The 20,894-nt window shown below is 38.6% G+C and overlaps 2 protein-coding genes across 2 annotated transcripts; one reads left to right on the top strand and one right to left on the bottom strand.

The window, feature by feature from the left end:
- Nucleotides 1-4,456: 4,456 nt before the first annotated feature.
- Nucleotides 4,457-9,222, bottom strand: LOC139711310 (retinol dehydrogenase 7-like). The gene is made up of 5 exons (XM_071623213.1): nucleotides 9,116-9,222; nucleotides 7,875-8,101; nucleotides 6,992-7,250; nucleotides 6,084-6,253; nucleotides 4,457-4,647 (listed from the first exon to the last, which is right to left on the bottom strand). Exons 1-5 carry the CDS (start codon nucleotides 9,220-9,222, stop codon nucleotides 4,457-4,459), a joined length of 954 nt encoding a protein of 317 aa, XP_071479314.1.
- Nucleotides 9,223-16,251: 7,029 nt separating this feature from the next.
- Nucleotides 16,252-20,474, top strand: LOC139711311 (uncharacterized; the record flags this gene model as incomplete). The annotated part of the gene is made up of 3 exons (XM_071623214.1): nucleotides 16,252-16,378; nucleotides 18,704-19,732; nucleotides 20,336-20,474. Coding segments are annotated over exons 1-3 (1,295 nt in total), but the record flags the coding sequence as incomplete, so codon positions are not given.
- Nucleotides 20,475-20,894: the final 420 nt, after the last annotated feature.

Genomic DNA, 20,894 nt, shown 5'->3' with positions numbered 1-20,894 from the left:
GCGTTGTGCTATTACTTTATGAGTAGGAATTAAGAACAGAGAAATGGACGATGAAGAAGGGTAAGAATTCTTCGGTGGTGGATGTTTCCTCTCCCCTTGAGTTCCGCCTACCAGCATATAGAGTATCATCCATTCATCCAACAGTCGCCTCGTTCCGTTTCTTCAACCTTCCCCTTTACATCATGTCTCCTCTTTCCTCCCTTTCTCCCTCCCTTTCTCTACACCCCTCCCTTTCTCCACACCCCTCCCTCTCCCCACACCCTTCCCTCTCCCCCATCTCTCTCTCTCTCTCTCTCTCTCTCTCTCTCTCTCTCTCTCTCTCATCCAGTCTATTATCCAGGCCAGATCGCAAACTCGTATCAGACTTCTGCCGTTCAATCGGTATGTCTACTTCTTCAGAGTATTGCTATCTTGCAGACGGGTCATCGGAGAAGGAGGGATGGTATAACCGGATCTCATTGCATGGCATAACCTAAGCACCTTTGATAATTGCAGTTTCCATTACATCGATAATTGAAATAACCAATCATGTACATACGGGGATTCTGTCACTTGCCGTGATAAATTTCGTTACCACTTTCATACGACAGTTAAAGAATTTATTTGTTTGTAACTCACAGTGACAGAAGTGTGCACGCATTCAATCTTCTGTGCATAGGAAAAAAAAATAATCTTTGACCAATGGACTTCTTCTATTACTTTGTTATAAAGAATTTTTGTTCACCAACATTTCTTTTTTTTAATGCAAAATAAAAAGGAAATGCTACATATCATTATTATCTATATACATTTTTTTTTCTCTATGGATTTATCATAAACATAGATACGAGCTCTGTTTGGTATTGCATGTATTTACTTGGGCTCCTTCCGTTCATTCATTACAATTCATTTTATTTTTTTTTTGCATGTTACTTTGTTCATTGATAATCGCAGAAGGAGACTTACTACTAAGATGACTGGCAAAAGCTTTCCGATAACTCCATCTACAACTCTATCCAATTAAAATGGTAGCTGTTTGCACGTCATAAAGAGCTGCTGTAATATTCCACGCCAAGCAATACCAAGATGTGCGGACCTCGCACAAGACTCACCCATATCAGACAGTGCTGACGGATGTGCAGAACGCTGGGAAGGAATTCCAGACGCGCAGGTCACTTGTCTACTTCTATAAATATCAAATCCATCTCGATCAGCTCGTGTACGTCATTCTATACAAGATTCGCTGACATTTAAAGCTCGAGGTTGTATACGTCTGGTGATACATGACTTGGCGTTCCCGAAATATTACTTCTATAAAATGATAATGATTGGCAATGGGATGTGTCGTGTCATTATTTATCGTCCATTGAAAAGGCTGACTCGAAGAGGATTTAAATCACATTTCCTGTCATTTAAACTTATCTAAAGTTCACTATATACATGTAACATACAGTGAATATAGGAGGACACTGGACTATCAGTTACAATTCATCCACAAAAAGGGGTACTCGTTACTTTGTTAAACTAGCACTGTACTTTTTTTTTCTGTTCTTCAAAGATACTAATTATTCATAAAGTCCTTGACAACCGCATGGAACACAAACAAGTGTTAATATCACCCTTAACGTTGAAAATATAGTAATATAAATCACACAAACAGTAGGCATACCATCTTGCGTAATACGCAGAAGACACATACAAAGGCAACAATGGAGGAATTAGTTTATTTATTTATTGAGTATGTCTCAGTAAAAGCACACAAATTAAAAATACTGGGAAACCGCATATCTATATGTCATTGAAATGAAAGTATGGTAAGTCATCGTAAATCTGTTCAAGGAATGAACTCTCTTAAGAGTATAATTTTAATGGAAAGAAAACACGATAGATTGTGAGTTGCTTTTCAATTTGACAAAATAATCAAATCATGTGAAGAAAAAGCTTTCTAAAAATTGGCCAAGAACTGTGTGAGTTTTGAGTTTTCAAAGCTTCCAGTGCATCATTACTGTATTAAAGGCATCATCAAATATCCAAACTAGATGAGGGAATGACGACATGGTCTTCATTTTCTCGCACTGTCAATTTTCGCTATTCGCTTAATACATCAATTTCAGAAGAAATTGTGCCTCCTTGCCATGTATTAATGCAATTCTAATGTTGCCCATCATTATATTCATGATTTAAATCAGAAAGGTTGCAAAGTTGTCAAACAGCTGACACAAAACGGTCTGATCTTACCACACTTATTTCGATGTGCAGCCAATCTGTGAGTAAGGTTTATGAGGCATACACATTCTCGCCCCTTCTGATTTTCGTCTAATTTTCGATATCACTGTGTCGTTGAAACGTCGTAAAACATACAACTTTTAATACTAAAGCTTGTTAATATTTCATGTCTAGATAGGGCCTATGATATTTTCTTGAAAATTTTGTTTTGACGTACCTCGTTAAAGTAGTTTCAAACATGGAGCGGTGTTCAAGGATGTCAAAGGAAGCCATTTGACTTTGTAAAAGTGTCACAAATTTGTTTTTATCGTGAGAATGGTCACTCTTTAAAAAGGAAGGAGATACCTTCTGGTCGGTGGTGCGTCCTTTGAATTTAGGTAGTCTGCACGGTACAGTTGTTGTTGGTGATGCTTGTGCATTGTGACTAGAAATAATACAGGCTCTCAGATTTATTCTTTTTTGTTGATAGTACCTTCATTTAATCGAATAGAATCATTCATTGGAGCCCGAGGCTGAATTACAAATGATTTTCCAAAGTATGTGCATATGGTTTAGAAATTGATTAAATGACATTACACATAAGATTTTAACTTGGACTAAACAGGTACAATTCGATATTGAGTGAGAGCGCCACATCAAGTCAACTTTGCAGTATAGACAGAGGGGGGGGGGGGGGGGATGATGACTCCAAAAGTTGCATGATGCTAATTTTGATGAATATGAAAGAAAAATTACAAAAGTAAAAAATAAAACAAAAAGGGAGAAAAATATCAATGAAACAAATATCAGAGCCTACGTAAACTAACAATGCGAAATACTGAATGACTTTATAATCATAAACAAAGGTATAATATAATTATGATATATTTCATTTTCCATAGGTAAAAGAAAACAAATGACCATTAACTTAAAATGAAAATAACTGAGAACAACATCACCGCGAGTACTTCTAATTTGTCATACATTGTACATATGAAATTGAAATACCCATAACTAATAAAATTACTATTCCATGCATTTAGATAACTGAACTATTGAAAAAAAAGCTTATAAACTCGTTAACGTCCACCTTCTGCAATGTTAGTTTATTTTCATATCATATATATTTTACATAATTACATTGTATTACAAAATTAATGCATTTCAAAAACAAAATTGTAATAAAAAGTCGGTAAAAGCGACTGCTAGGTGTCCGCCACATCTTTTACAATTGAACAACAAAATAAATTAGTTAATACGGGGTACAAAGTTTCAAAATTTATGACGATTGGGTAAGAAAAAAGGAATGTTTTCAAAACACTCATTTAGAACAAACCACAAATGAACAAGGATGGTGACATAACAGCTTTACCTGAAGAATGGATGGTTGGGGCTCAAGGAAGCAGAACAAAATAAGAAAGAATGTATAAATTCCCCAAAAGAGAACTCAAGCTGTATTGCAATAGAATATATTCATTACATTTCTTCATTTCTGACATACACTGTATGCAAGCCTTCGATGTTATCATCTTTCTTCAGTGTAATTTGTTTTGGGTTTTCAAGAGTAAGTATTGGTTTCTCTGCTCAAGGACCACAATAATCTCCACAGGTCTATATGGAGCTGTCGATTTATGTATAGTACATGGTATGAAATTTCTTCCCCTTGTGTGGCTGGCAAAAATATGTCGCGCAGGTTGCATTTAAGTGGGTGATAATGAAACCAAAGTCTTTCAAATATTTTAGCCAGTATGTCTACTATTTGAACATGACAAGACTGAGGAGGTGGTTCCCATTATACCAGGGGTACAAAAATGAATGGTGATAAACGTAACATTACAATGTAAAAAAAAAAATGGAATGGATATCTTCTGCGACGGGGAATGGAGGTCGCTGTTACACAATACTGTTATGGCAAATTGAGTGTCCAGGGAGTCTGAAGTGGGCCGGTGTATTGTGAAGATCTGATACTGATTGTTCACCTGAGAGAATCCAATGAACGGCTGATGAAACAATCATAGTTGTACCATTTCATTCGACAATTCAACGGTTTTACAGAAATTATTTTACTTAAATGATAACTAAAACATTCTTAAAGCAGCTTGCAACTACAGACAGCACCCTTTTGGCAAGTCAATACAGTAATCTGAAATAAAACGCAAGTACCCTTTGTGTTATTTAGTGTGTGTGTGTGTGTGTGTGTGTGTGTGTGTGTGTGTGTGTGTGTGTGTGTGTGTTTAAATGGAATGCGCAGAGTATAAAGAGATTGAACCGTTTATGGGACGAGGATATCGGCAAGACGAGTCGGCAGAAGAGACATGGGAATCCAGGCAAACTTGGCATCCCAGCCCGCCACGTAACGTGTGCGTGGCCACTTGGCGAAGAGGGCGTGCTCCATGCTATCCGTCACTTTCTGAATGTCGGTTGAAAGAAGCGACGCAATCCCGGCAAGTTTCGTATTGAGATCTTGGTTTGAAAACGAGAAAGGAAGTGGCAAGTAGAATGTTTACAGTGCACTCCCATTATAACGAACACGGATATAACGAAATTCCGGTTACAACGAAGTAAAATTTAGGGCCACAACATTGTCAACTCTATGTATTTTTATTGTTTAATCATTCGGTTATAACGAAATTTCGATATAACGAAAGAAAATTGCCGGTCCCAAGGACTTCGTTATAACGGGAGTCCACTGTATTAGGTGGCAAGAAATTATTATGCTCTGCAAAATCACCAATTACGTTTTCAAATCATGTCCATCAGACACAGCCAACGAAACTGACATTCCTGTCCAATAGAGTGACGGTCCCGTAAGTTGGCCAATATTGTATAACCTGGGACCCGTTGCTGGAAACTTTGAACGCTGCAGCTTGAAAAATAAAACGCAAGTCCCCAGAACCGTACTCAACTTTGTGTGTTTTAACGCAAGTGCGTTGCTGAAAAGACTTCTGTTTGATTTCCTTTGCAAATATCAAAGCAACATTGATGTACAAAAAGCAACTTTGCGTTTGATTCTGATTCGTTATGGTCAATGAGTCTGCCGGAAAAAAGAAATGATTACCTTCACCAGTTTGCTGATATTATGTTCAGCAAATGTTCATTGGATTGTGTATGGTAAAACCAGTTTCCAAAACAATGCAAAAATGATATGAAGGTCAACTTTCATCAACTATAAATGATAAGTTACATTGTCTGTAAAAGTCCGGAAACAAACGACAGCAAGTGTACGGCGTCTATACGGAGGGAGACCGAGCAAAGGGTCGGAGGGGGATGGTGTACATCCCCCGGCCACTAGAGGGAGCTTTTGCATTTTGTTTTCAAAGTGAAATTCATATCAACGATCTGGCGCACACTTTCGACCTGACTTTAGTTGGAATATCCGGAAATTTGTGTAAGAGTAAAAAGATGTGATGTGTAGTAAGAAATGCCCACAGGAGGGTGGTTTTGCATTTTCAGAATCTAAATTCAACGATCTGGTGCACACTATGGGTAAAGTATTACACTATGGGTAAAATATTTTGACAAGTTTAAAGACGTGTCAGCCAAGACTGAAAAAAACAGAAACTTTTTCTTTTCTTTTCTTCTTTCTTCTTCTTTTTGTAACCCGGTTTCAGAGGAGAAGTGGCAGCAAAACCTCCCCTCTTTCCCTTCCGAAACAAAACGACTTCCCTGTTCCCATAAAGTCGGCTCCTTCGCTTTCAAACGTAGAGGCGGCCCTGTATCTGTTGCATCTGGCATAGAAACTATTCTGAGATTATCTACATTTTTGTAATGGAAACAAACTGTAACTGAAGCTAAATACATGACTTGAAACTACTCCTTGAAAAGGATATCACAAAATGATTATAGAAGCAGCATGAAATAGTTTATAAAGCATTGTCATGTTATGCGATCAGACTTACACGTGTTAAGCATCTCCTCCGGAAACTCCAGTTGTTCTTCCTTCGTAAGTCGTTGCCAACACGATGTTACAGACTTCGTGGCTACTTCCCTTGATCCAACGTTTGTCGCGAAGAAGCCCGGTTCAATGATACTCACTTGGATTCCATAGCCCAGTGTTCTCACTTGTCGGCTGCAACACAATGACATCCATCTACGATTTCAATTTAACTCGTATTTTGTCCATATCGACCGCCGTTTAATTGAACATGAGTAATTAACTTTTTTAAGTAGTGCTGCATTTACGAACCAGTTGCCTTACCCTTCTTATAGCTCTGTAATTGGATGTTGCAGTTTTCTCTTAGGCAACCGAATGAAATTCCCGTGAAGAATAAACAATCGAGCAAACGTAATGATCAAAGAATTTATTGTAAAATAATACATGGACACCAGATTGTTATTTTTGTGCAGTTTGATAATCATAAATATGCTAAACTGTAGAATTGTACGTTGCAAGATTTTACCCAGAACCTCATTACCACCACTGATGTGACACTCTGTCGGTCCTTCTGACAGGTCTTACTCTAATTCCCAAAGCATCATCACCGACATCTCAATCCCCATGGTCCCTAAGGTAATTTTCTTCTCAAGTTCACCTGAATAGACCTTAATGATTATGCGCAAGTAACATATCAAAAACTACCTGACCTATAGTTAACCCAATTGCTGTCTGACACCCAAGCAAGACAGTCGTGTGTGATTACTTGTACCAAAGTCATACAGTAACGTACAATGGCGTAAAACATATCGGATCCGAAATCGATAGTCCTATTTATGCGATGCTTTTGATATTCATGAGTAATCTCATAGACATGTTGGAAATATTCTGTGCCAGTTGAAAGCAGTTTTTCAAGACAAAACTCTTTCTCACCGAACGACGTCAGAAAAAGCTTCCAGTGCGAACTTGGACTCGCAGTAGCCACCCGTCATGGAGGCCAATCGTCCAGCACAACTCGTGACGTTGACCAGTCGACCACGACTCGTCTTAAGAAGTGGTAGGAAGGTCAAGGTGACATCGATAGCTCCTAACAGGTTGACAGAGAGAACTTTTCTGTAGTCGTCTAGTTTACTCCATTCCACGTAGCCAGTGAGATTGGCTATTCCAGCGTTGTTGACCACTCCCCACAATGCTGTAAAATGAACAGTGAAAAATAGGTATTTTGCCTTTGTCGTTGACATAATTGTCAAATATTTTGTTTTATACAGTTGTCTTTTGTGATTAACTTTTTCATGTTTATAAGTAACTTTCTTTTGAAACTCATTTCAAGGGCCAGTTGATAATCTTTCTACATCAAATATAAATGAATCACGACATCTTGACGTCATAAACAAAGAATTGTTGGCGTATTTTGTTTTGATATCCATTACGTCCCTCATAACTAAGTATTTATGTAAGAACAATGGAGCCTCATAATTTTTTATAGGGCTATGTGTACATCTATGTGACTGTGACGTGACCAGAGTGATAATAATGATATCGACGTTTTCCGTGCAAGAGGTTCAGGTTACAGGTTTGGATGGTCCAAAGAATTCCACATTTCGCAATTTCACAAACAAACATTAATATTTGTACACACATGCACGAACATAATCCGGTATGCATTAATAAAGAGAGATAGGTCCTATACTAATTTCATATAGATTCCTAAAGGCGTCTGGTCCTTGCTGCAAAAATAAATAAAATTATGGTGTATTTGTTCTCATTGTGTTTTCATTTTCTCTTATGTATCTCATCAAAACACTTTGATTCTCACCTGCTTGGTGTGGAATTATTTTCTTCACCTCTGTGAAGGCTGAAAGCACACTTTCGTGATTGGTTACATCCATCTGAAGTATGGTAGTGCGCTCAGAGGTCGCATCCCGCAAATTGGTACAGCCCTGTTCAGTCAGACATGTAGCAATCACTTTCACACCTTTGGTATCGAGCTGCCTGGCAAGGCCATTGCCAAAGCCCGTGTCACATCCAGTGATAAATACATACCTTGAAGAAAACAGGGAATAAAATCACATTTCAGTGTACTCTTCATGTACATAGTAATGATATAGCTTAGCATGTGAGTCTAATGAAGTCAGATCAACGGCCCGTAACTATATATAGGATTTTTATGGGGGGAGGTGTTTTAAATAGGTGGGATTTTTATGTGGGGTTCAAAATTGGAAATAGTGGACCTTTCTGAGGGAGGTAAGCAACCAAGCGGGATAGGGTCTCACCCTGGAAGGGGTATATTTTGGACCCTGATCGCTAGCCGGTGGGGGGGGGGGGGGTTCGTTCGAACCCCCTGAACCCCCCTTAGTTACGGGCCTGGTACAGTTCAACCACACAATGGCAAATATATATATATATATATATATATATATATATATAATATATATATATATATATATATATATATATATATATATATATATATATATATATATATATATATATATATATATATCAGTTGTGAGTTAAAGTCGAATCAGTTACAGGTATATGTTGAGGGAAAATGCCGGAGCAACGTCTGGTCTATACTCGGTGAAACGTATCATATTTGCGCTTTATATTTTGGAGAGCCGGTTTTAGTACAATGCGCAGGCCTGATGTTAGGAGAGACGATACGTACGAAAAACGGGCGAACGTTCACTTCGCAGATCGTAACTCAAATGTGGATCTTCACATAAAATCCACTAGAATGAGTCATAATTTCTATCACAGCAATAACTTTGACAATGAACTTAATCCGAGCGGAGACACAGGTTTTGCGTGAATTCAACTAGACCTTATCTATACTTCTTGCGTTAGCATTGGGATACATTGCTATCACATAAATTGAGACTTGATAGCAAAGAAAATAACGTCTCGTGGATATAGCTTTCCCGTGGTAAAGAAGAGAATGATCTACCACTTCATTTACAGTGGTAATAGGACAAGCTAAACTCAGGCGGTTATTATGAGCTCATTATCGGGTAACATAAACATGACAAATTTGACAAATTCTAATTCTATACTTACTTGTCCTTCGTGATGTTTGCGATGTAAGATCTCCTCAGCCATACTTCAAGTAGTTTAGCCACAACAGATATCAGGACAAAACCGAAAGCTACTAGACAAGCACCCATGGTAGATACACTGTTTGCTAGTGTCCTGTTTGCTCTATGTATAAAAGGTAAAATAGTCTGAATAACATTGAAAGCATAAGCTAACGTTACATGTGACTGTGATCAATGCCATTTCAAATTCTTTGTATTCATATATTATGCGAATTATGGCATACAAACTCAATTCATTTCTGCCCCTCTTCAATCTCATATCTCTCTCCGGAGTTTGTAATTGGTTCGTGGTGTTGAAACATACGGATTTAGAGACATGTTTGAACCCCATTGAGCTTCTATATACACTAAAGCTCAACATTATCAGGGCCCTGGCCAGGAAAGCACGAAATAACTTCACAGTCTTTTCCCCCTTTTTGTTTGTTTGGCAGCTATGGACAGTGTATTATGTGTTACCTCTCGGAGTCATGCATTCTTTCTCACCCTTGGTTGTTATTATTCTCCGACTCTCATGGCCGCTCGTTCTAATACACACACTATAGTTAGCTACAATGGCTGGATGAGTTACAAGAAAAGAAACGACATGCAAGATTGCGTTCGTGCACTGCTATGAAATCAAGGAGGGTAAAGGACTACATGCTATCAAAATAAATTAGATGCTTCTCGTAGTTTGAAATGATCAAGATGACTTCTCTAGAAAATAAGTTCTCCGTGGTGCTTGACAATTAAGTTGCCTTTAAGCAGCATGATTGTGTTGACCTTAATACACCAGTCCTAGTATATTCTCTACCTCTGGGCGTTAAAGTACTAAGTAGTAGGTAACAATAATATTAACGACAACAGTATATTCATGGCTGAGAATAAAGACATGTACAAACGTGCAGTGTATGTTACCAACAGAAAACGTTCGGACACTGAATACTTTACATACATACAGTCTGTTGTCAGAGACCTTGGACCTTGGCATCTGCACGCCTGCACACTCTGTAAGCTGTTTATTGTAAGCTGTTGATACAACTTTACATTAGATACACGAGGTCTATAGGCCTACTCCCAGCGGCCTACATATAGTAGCTGAATTCCGTTAGCGCTTTCATCTCACTAATACCAGCGTGTACATTTGAACTTGAGAATACTTCCTGTATTCAAGTACATACCTTCTAGTGACACTGTGGTTTTACCCTCGAGCTGCTGGTACGATAGGCCTACGCTAATAAGTGTAGAGCCTGATGGCCGAGCTCTTGTTTGCGAGATATCATTAGACATGTTAGAGTCGTCGAATGAACTATCAGTGGCGGGTCCAGGGATTTCCGTATGGGGGGGAGGGAGGCGCCTTTCCAAAATTAAATGGGGCGCACGCCCCCGCCTGCCATTTTTTCGGCTTTTTTTTATTTCTTTTCTTTTGACCGAGAGAATAAATAAATAAACCGGGGGGGGGGGGGGGATTGGGTGCCCAGTGCGCATCCCACTGGATCCGCCACTGACTATGATTCTTTGTAGCGGCCTGAGTACAGCATTCTGCAACGCCAACTAAACTTACGTCATCTAATAATCACTGTCTCAAACGCAAAACACACTCGCACAGGTTACAATGAAAGACAACAATATTATTCCTGTAGAATGGAGACTTGCATAATGAGATGTCAATATCTGAATAGCAAACTATTGATTACATTATAGACTAAATAGGTTTACTACATTAATTACTCATTGTAGCGAAGAACAACGTCACGCTAGTTATGTTAGTATACTAGATTTTAACTCGTAAATGGATCTAAAACCACTTATTATAATTGTACGTTAATTGAAAATTGATTAATGTCAAATGGTTTTTGTATTATTAACTGTTAAGAACTAGGGGAAGAAGAAATTCAAGAAACTAGCAAAAGTCCTGTCTAAATTTGGCAGTAACCTGATCAGCAACAATATCAACAAGAGTGCTCGTGGAACGATTTTAATTCCCTGATTTCCTTATCTGAAACAGGATGTCTTAGTGGACTATATATGAAACAATGTGCAATAGATAGCTGTAAGTGGTTGATGAAGATTGTAGACTGAAATCATTTGCTATTAACTACGTGAATATGATAAGTTTTTAAACAAAAGCTTAACCGCCGCATCTGAGATCGACGTAACATTTTCTATGAACGGAGATTTAAATCCGAACCAGAAAAGGACTTACTATATATGAACCTTAGTCATGCATTTATTGGTCATGTTCGGACACAATACAAGCAATAAGGGAGAACCAAAATCAAACAAAGTCTACAAATGAACTTGGACAGAGGAGCGGAAACGAGAGTTCAAGGGAAAAGGGAAATGAAGCTCGTAAAACTCTGCCTCATCAGGCAGACTCGTGTCGGATTTGCCGAATAAGAGTTTCGGTTTGAAATATTATTGCCAGTTACTCTACTTCCTCTATAGAGAAGCTGTTGCTATTGCAACCATCATGTGGATACATGTGGAAACTATACGGAACATAATACTTTATTTTCCATGTTATGTATATGTGCTCTGTGTATGCATGAAGAAAAAAGGGAAATGGACAATAACACTGAAATCCCCCACTATATAGTTTGTAACGGGATTTTTTTCTGTCACACTATAAAAGTGGATTTAGTGGATAAAACAATTTTAATAGAACTCATCAGTGAAGTTTGAGGAAAATCAGGCAGTCTACATGATCTATGCACAAGTAAAGAATCTTTAAAATTTTGGTTTAATACCGTCATAGCTTGATACGAAGCTGCAACAGTTTGTGGTGTCTGAGTCGACATAACGGAAACATAAAGAGAATTCCACAAATTTTCAGTTTTTCCAAAAATAACTTGACCTGGTTATTTCAGAAGGCGGGGAAAATGATATTACCCTATAACATTTTCCAGTTATTAGTAGTAGAAATGACAGTGCAATTTTCAAGAAAACGATCACATTTCTTTTAATTATCTTTGCATTTTTCCACTTCTGAAAATGTGATATTGCAATACGAATTGTTGTTTGCAGTCTTCTAATTCGGCAACGCGGCACATGCTCATGGATCTGATCAAAACTTTAAAGACTCGAAAGTTTTGAACGAATCATTAAAGTGTTCCCCCAAATTAATTGATGTATTCTTCAACACTTTATTGTTTCATTCACTGGTACCACATACAATGGTTGAAACAACTTCCCCTGTCACATCGATCAGGCCAGGAGGACCTCGAGTTCATCTCATTCGACATCAGCCTTCAGCACTCAGAAATATTTTCTGCGACGGGATGGAAATAAAGCTGAATTGAAGCCAGGTCCTTCATCGTTTTAGATTTCTTTAAACGCGGTATATGTCAAGAAAGACATGCAAAAACGAATGTTTGGTTAAAAGTTAACAATGTTATCAAAAAGAAAGAAAAGCTGACACACACAGATTCTCCCTTATGTAAATATATATATATATATGTATATATATATTAGTATAGCAACAAGTTCACTCGGTTGACAGCAGGTTCATCCGTATTTTATTGCTACTCGGAGTTTCATGCCACCTCCATTTATTGGCAATCATCAGGCAATTTGCCTGATGATTGCCCCTAAATGAAGGTGGCATGAAACTCCGAGTAGCAATAAAATACGGATGAACCTGCTGTCAACCGAGTGAACTTGTTCCAATACTTCTGTCTAAAGCTCTTCCTTTGAGGATATCGAGCACTCTTCACAGAAGGATAGAATCACCAAGTGTGTATATATATATATATATGTATATATATATATATATATATATATATATATATATATTATATATATATATATATATTTTAATTTATATAAGTATATACACATATTGTGTGTATATATATTTCGATCAGAGGTACCGAGTTCAAAGCCCATTTAAGTCTATTATACGTGCTCGGGCAAAATATTTTGTTCCCGTAAGAATCTTCAACACGTTTTAAATCATAATTATGATCCAGTGCATAACATAGAAATGCAATATTTTGCATTATTCACACATGAAATAAAGAAAGAGATTTGTCTCTCAATGTAACCTTTGTTTTTGGTGGTTGATGGAAATTCTTTCTGTAAGTGTGGATAAGATAATATGTACATGTATTATATATATGAATATATTATACATAACAATTATACAAAATACATTTCTTTTTTGTTCTTAAGGCTGCAAAAAAAGTTTGCATGCGCTTGAGCTTGAAAAAGACCAATATGATGTGAGTCTCACTCCTGATGGGTGAAATTTATTCGTTTGTTTTCATTTTTCATCTGGGAAGATGGCTGGATAGCCCATAAGCTGGTTTTCCATTGGGTCCAGTTGGATGTGAGGGGGGACCACTTCACCGAGATATGCGATGAATAAATGAAGCTGGATCTTTACATGCATGAGTTATGACTCTCTCACACACGGGGCCTCCATCTAAAAGTCCGAGGGACAGAGTGTTTTGTCTCTTTCCGCTCTTTCTAGAGGGGACGGTGTATGATTACACACGACACTACTCAGTTAGAGCAGGGAATCGAACCCGTGTCCTTGGATCTGGCAGACGCGCTACAGTAACCGGCTGAGCCATCATGGGATTACACGATTCGAGCTTCTATACCCAAGACTCTGTGTGCACTGCGAATGAAAACTTATGGTGACGGCATCAATAAAAAGAAATCAGAAAACAAGATGGACTATTACGCCTTGTTAAAAATTGTGATATAGCAAGTGATTAGTATATGTGTGTATGTGTGTGCGTGTGCGTCGGTACACAAGAATTAATCAATACCTGCGAAGACAAGACAGCACTTAAAACGTTTTTCTGTTACGTAACTTTGAAGTGATATCTTATGAGTACATGTCCTCGGTGTGTCCATTGTGTGTCATACTGTTGACGCACTGTGTAGACATTAGTCCAGCTTCCCAACTTCAACTATACATAATACAGTACTCTCCGCGTTATCGGGTATCGCTTAAACGGGTGCTCCGTTTAATTGGGTAGTAATGTCAAAATCAGTTCCAATGCACGTTAAAGTTACCTGATAATCGAGTTGCCTCTCCGCATAAATGGGTAAATAATTTTCCTCTAATCTAATTTCTACCCACATTTTATCGCAGATATAACACTTGAAGAAATCACGAATGTCAAATTTTCCACGGCTAATCGCATTTTCTGCTCAATTTGCAAAGAAGATCGATCATTTTTGGAGTGATTAAACGTGAAAACATGTACCAGTACCGATTTGCCACACGTAAACGAACATTACACATGGGATTGTAGCTGGCACTCACAAGTGCATAGACAGATAGTAAGGAGTTGAACACACTTGCGCTCCTCCTTGCTCCACAACAACATTCACAGTATGAGAAGTTTGAAACGAAAATCAGGCCATGCACCAGCTTCATAATTTTGCTTTTCCCCAGTCACTTCTCGAAAAGTAACCCGACGTTCTACGTGACTAGTGCACGCAAAGAGACGTGTTCATTTCGGAAAACGCCTGCGTGTTTAAATAGCGAGGAGTCTATATAGTCAAATGACAAAATTTTCTGAAGACATATTTGCCCATAAATAGAGAGTAAATTATTGCTCGTGACTGAGCAAGTGTAAGGTATGTATAATGTGCCGTGTAAGCACGCGTGTTAAGCATAAAGTGTAGGTGTTTGGTGCAGTGTACAATACATGTATAATTATACACATTGTGTGTGTCAATTGTGAATGAGACGTGTTCTTCTGTTAATCGGGTACTCCGCATAATCGGGTGAGAAACGCTCTGCTCGAGCCTACCCAATTATGCGGAGAGTACTGTACTGTTAAAGTTAGCTTTGATGCACCATCTAACTACTATGGCAGTGTTTTTTGTTTTGTTTTTTGTTTTGTCTAAATCATACTTGGTGCAAAGAAATTTGTCGAATTTGGTTAACCTTAATAGTAAACGTTGCTTGATACATACGATGTCATCGCCTTCAAAGTTTCCTTCGGACCTGTTGTCTTTTCTACACTGCATTTTCGTTCTACACCCGTGAAATAAAAGGGACAGGAAAGAATTAGGTCCACTACTCTGGGAATCAACAAAAATTGTAAAGCTTTATTAGCAGCGATTTTCAGGGGCGTTGTCTCTTGTATTTCAAATGCAGCGACTGAGGTTTGTTGTGTTCACTTTACATCAGATTATCGTGATTTGAGTTCTGCCGTATAGGAACAATGATACGTTTGATTAACTTACGAAATTTTATGCTGTCCCGATGTCATCGCAAAAAGTCGAACTGAATTGCTAGTGTACAGCATTGGATGCAGGAATGCAAATGAGGCTGAAAAACACAGAGTTGAAGTATACGTAGCATGAAAACACACAACATAATGTTTTAGCGGATCTGTGTACATGTCATTCCCCTCAATGGGTGGGGGGATAACAACATAATCAAGAACATATGAAACGCAAACTTTTAATTTAGGTACAAGAGTATAATAAAATAAAATGCCACATGTAAAAATCGCCGCATCGTGGAAAGAGTGAAAGTGCTAGATTAAATTGTCCTTTCCATATTCTAGCATAAACGCAGCACATAAATATCTGCCAAATACTGATTTTCTTTGAATGTTCACTTTAAAAAATCTCATTCTTTCCTTGTCGTGCACGTGGAGCTTGTTCTCTCTTTCAATCGAACAATTCAACCTATATGAACAGACCAAACCTGCTTGCAATGTCAACAACAGCGACATACACAGCGAGACCTTACCGAATACAATAGATCGGCAGACTGTGGAGCTACAACGGTAAATCCATGGGTAGACTACTAAATATATGAATTTCACACAGCCTGTTTTGTGCCCGCAGCAACCTTTGTCAAAACTTTGTATGACTTTTTCCCCTCTCATGACGGTAACCAACGCCCCTCTGACTGCTCCTCTGTCCGAACGATTACCCGTATCACCCAATAGACTTTTGCCTGTTCACTTTACAGTTCTCTCCACTCATCGCGTGCAACATACTCTACTACCGTCCTGTTGCTCGCGACTCGAGAAATCAAGGGGATAAGGAATCGAAGACTGTAGAGATTATCTGAAGCTTGTTATTTCATACAATTTCATTATTCTAAACATACTTCTGTCAACCACTTTTCTAAAAGCTAAGATGATGTCCTCGTCAATTTCCATCAATCAGCAACTTCTCCTCGTCTCTCTTCTGGCCGCCATCGTTGGATCCTGCAGCCTAAACCATGCTGCTAACTCAAGTTCCGGATGGCGACTTTGTCTATCAGGTTTGTCTTGTCATTGATATCTTTTAACCCCTCGTCGTGAACTAAGAGCTTGAGACAATAAACGCACGCAAGAGTATCGCACTCGATCTTACATCCAGTGGTATATACCTGGTTTAAATTACACAGAGGGTATAGGCTTATCTATAGGCTTATGAAGTGGCTGTGTTGCTCGCTAAAAGCAGTAGTATACAGAAGTTAATAACAGTGGAGGGCTGGGGTGCTTAAAGGACAAGTTCACCTTCATAAACATAAGGATTGAGAGAATGTAGCAATATTAGTAGAACACATCATTGAAAGTTTGAGGAAAATCAGACAATCCGTTCAAAAGTTATGAATTTTTGAAGTTTTTGTACAGTACCCGGTGGATGAGAAGACTACTGCAGTGTATGAATAACTTAGATGTCACATGCGTACAACAATATAAGGAAAATATAAAGAGAATTTCACAAAATTCCATCTTTTGAAAAAAGTACACATTCCCCTGACTCGTTACCGACAAATGTTATGGGTAATATTATTCCCCCTGCCTTTAGAAAGAGGCAAGTCAAGTGCTCTTTTATTATGCGAAAAAAAGTGAAAATATGTTGAATTTTCTTTTACATTTTCTTTATACTGTTGTACGCATATGACTCACAAGCTGTAGTAGTCTCCTCATCCAGCGGTTCCAACACAAAAATTTAAAAAATTCATAACTTTTGCATCGATTGTCCAATTTTTCTCAAACTTTCACTGATGTGTTCTACTAATATTGTTGCATTTTCTCAATCCATATGTTTATGAAGGTGAACTTGTCCTTTAAGTTGATCAACCTGGTTTGGTTGCCTTAGTTGCCCATACATATGTAAATGATATCCTGGTTTTATTGCCAAGGTTGTTACCACAATCTACTGTTGTCATGGATTCTTCACCTGTTAGATCGAACACGATCATGATAGACGATACAACTAGACAACTATACACAACTATACTGTTGTGACGGGTAGTACAAACTGACCGTGTATAGAGGATTAGTCTACTGATTTACCATCACCTATATATTAAATAGTCCAATGATACAGTGAAAGGTATCGGCATCATGAATGCCACTGCTGCTTATTGTACATCATATCTATCTATCTATCTATCTATCTATCTATCTATCTATTTATTTATTTACTTATCTATCTATCTATCTGTCTGTCTTTCTCATCTCCACTCCCTCTTTTGATATTTCGTTTTGTTTTTGCTTTTTTATTTATTTATTTATTTATCCTTTTTTTTTGGGGGGGGGGACTAAAAGATTCAAGTGACATGATATCTAAATTTGTCTTTACTGATATTAGCGCTCTGATATGTGAATGTGTCAGACAGCGAGACAGCTACAGAGAGATAGGTAGAAAGATATAAGATAGAGATCAATTCTGAAAATTGTCGAAAGTTTTCCATAATGATTGCAATGTATTCATATACATCAAAAGAAACAATCTCGCGTTATACTTGTCTGCTTAGTAAAGCAGACAGGTACTCCAGGTGGGGTAACACGGAATCAGCCATTTTGCTATTCATACGTGTAGTCCACATACGCGCTACTCTGCTTAATAAGAGAATTAGAGCATTTTGAATTTGACACTCTACGGAAAAAAAAAGTGGTTTGTATGTATACAATATACTAGCATCGCTAGACTTTATTATATAGGTATTGTATCACTTGAACATTCCAAAGGCATTTGCTTAAATACTTTTAGCACATATTATTTGTGAGTCAAAGAGTAACTAAACCGGACGTTCACACATGATAATGGTGAATAGGCAGCACATTTGCACGCCAACCACACCGAGTCATATCGTTGTTTTCCGATGAAAAGCATCAACGCATATGTTCAAAAGAGAGCGACTTTTTTTTTTCTATCCTCAGGTCAGTTTCGAAATGGCAGGAAGTCCTTTCAATGTCTGGCCGTGAACTTTGAATTTTCATTTCAGTTTGATCTGAATGGGGTCGATTTGTGAGAAAGAATATGTGTGTCTGCAATATTTAAGGGCTTATAGATAGAGCAAGGACACAATTTTTTCCCTGTTTGCTATGTTTACAAGGTCTGTGCTCTGACTGCATCATGGTGCGCGCTGCTTTACTAGTGTCCCTCTATTGTTTTCTGTAGAACAATATAATTTCATGTTTCAAGTAAAAAGATTACTGTAGTTCATCAAGACAATCCATGGAAATCAATGCCTGTTTTTAGTTGCTATAACGATCCATCTTTATAAATTATGTATATATATATATGTATATATGTTACGCTGTTGATGACAATGCTCTTTTCCATGTTATTGTTTGTTTATTGTCAACAGGGTTTGCCGGTCTCATGAGCTTTTTCCTGGCCATCATGTCCCTATGGATGTCCACATATCGCATATCCTACGGGCACAATCTGAAGACAGCATATATCCACTTTACTTTGGTGGTTATCTTCGCCATTATTCGGTTTCGAAAACTGTCAAGTTTGCAGAAGGCATGGAAGACTCCTCGCCAAGCACAAGAAGACTTACTGAAGTCCTTTCTCCAAGCAAACGCAAAGACAGAGTACGGGAAAGATTACAATCTATCGGCAATCTCGTCTTTGGAAGACCTCAGAGAGAAACACACATTAACGGAATACGAGCGATACCAGGCGTACATAGAGCGGATGGCAAAAGGAGAGACGGGTGTCCTTACGGGGGAACCTCCTGTACGATTCTCATTGACCTCCGGGACAACGGGAAAATCCAAAATGCTACCGTATCCAAAGTCTTTCTTCTCAAGAGTATACACAAATTTTATAGCAGTAGTTGGTCACACAACGACTCAAAACTTCGGTAATTCCTATTACCTTCAGCACGAAGTCTACCTATACACTGCCCCTAAGATGCGGTACACTGAAGGAGGTACACTCATGGCCCCTGCCTCTATGATCCCTGCCTACATGAGACCATTACTGGTCATACATTCAACGCCATCAGACGGCTTTGATATTTTCGACCCTTATGATGCAATCTACGTTCACCTCTTGTTTGGCCTGCGGGATCGAAACATCGGAAGCTTCAACGCTAGCTTTACCTCAAATCTCATGTCTGCCATGCGACAACTCGAGAAGTGTTGGCCTGACATCGTTCTCGACATCGAAAATGGGACGGTATCCGCGAAGAAGCTGCCCCCGAAAACTCATCGCGCTTTGGAGCAAGCAATGGGTAATGGAAATCCAGAGCGAGCCGCAGAATTAAGGTCGGAGTTTGAAAAAGGCTTCGAAGGTATCATGGCAAGGGTGTGGCCTTACCTACTCAGAGTACAAGCCATTGACTCTGTAGGCCTGAAAGACGAACTCTTGAGGTCGTATGTGAAAGGTGAATTATATATTTTATATAAAGGCACAGTGTTACTTTTTTCTTCTTTTTTTATTCCACTGGAACTGAAACTAATCTCAGCAACGTATGACTTCTGCCAGGTGTCAGTGCGCACAAAGTACTGAAGTAAGAGAATAGACAGATATTAAGTAGATAAGTAGAACGGACATAATGTTATATATGTCGGAAATTATGAAAGGCAATATCTTTTGGCACGTTTTGTTTTGTTTTAAGGGATTCTCAAGTAATTGGTATGGTCATCCATATCAGATTCGAGACTAGTTGGAAATCTCAATCTCTCATTTGAAAATTTCTCATGAAATTCATTCATGCGAATCCAGCCTTGTTCAGATAATCAGGTATGTTCTATTATGGCAAAACAATAACTTTACATTTTGGCGGATTATGCCTCATGTTTAAGGAGAAACGCTCCTCTAGCTGTCATCAAAATCTACATCAAGCTATATAGGTGACTCCGGTGGAAATATTAAGTAGGCTGGCAGAACTTGACAGCATTCATGATCATCAAAATATTCAAAATAAAGCCGATCCAGCTGAGCAGCATTGTATCCAAATGTTGCTTTGCTCTCATTTTGCCACTAGGACTACCCCTTTACGGAGGAGCGCTTGGTGCCACAGAGGGCGTGATGGCAATGAACATCACACCGACCAAAAAGGGAAAGGACGAGTTCGTGCTGATGCCAACATTTACTGTGTTTGAGTTTATCCCTGAAGAAAACATGTAAGAAAAGTGTTTGGGGTTCAGATCCACCCATCAGATTTTCAGTCGACGATGATTATATTTGATATGGTCATGACAAGTCTTTCCAACTACATCTATGTCACAAACACTGGCGTAGCCAGGGGGGGGGGGGGGGCGATGGGGGCGGTCGCCCCCCCCCCCCCCCCCCCTAAGATTTGGACCGGGGATTTGGGAGGCGGAAAAAAAAATGCGTGTATACTGTATGCATGCACATGAAGCGGGTCTCCTTTGCAACCTTTCATCAAATAAGATATTTTTTTTTGAATATTTCACTCAAAGTGTGCACCAGATCGTTGAATTTCAATTCAAAATATGCAAAATTTCTCGTGCTTGGGAGGGGGTATCCCCCTCCCAAACCCTCCCCCTCTGTGCCTCTTTCCCTAGCTAAGTACACTTTTT

This window comes from Diadema antillarum, unplaced genomic scaffold (genome assembly GCF_040938485.1).
Source record: "Diadema antillarum isolate AM-2024a unplaced genomic scaffold, OU_Dant_1.0 seq00001642_RagTag, whole genome shotgun sequence".
NCBI classification, from domain to species: Eukaryota; Metazoa; Echinodermata; class Echinoidea; order Diadematoida; family Diadematidae; genus Diadema; species Diadema antillarum.
This window is presented reverse-complemented; position numbering and strand designations above follow the sequence as displayed.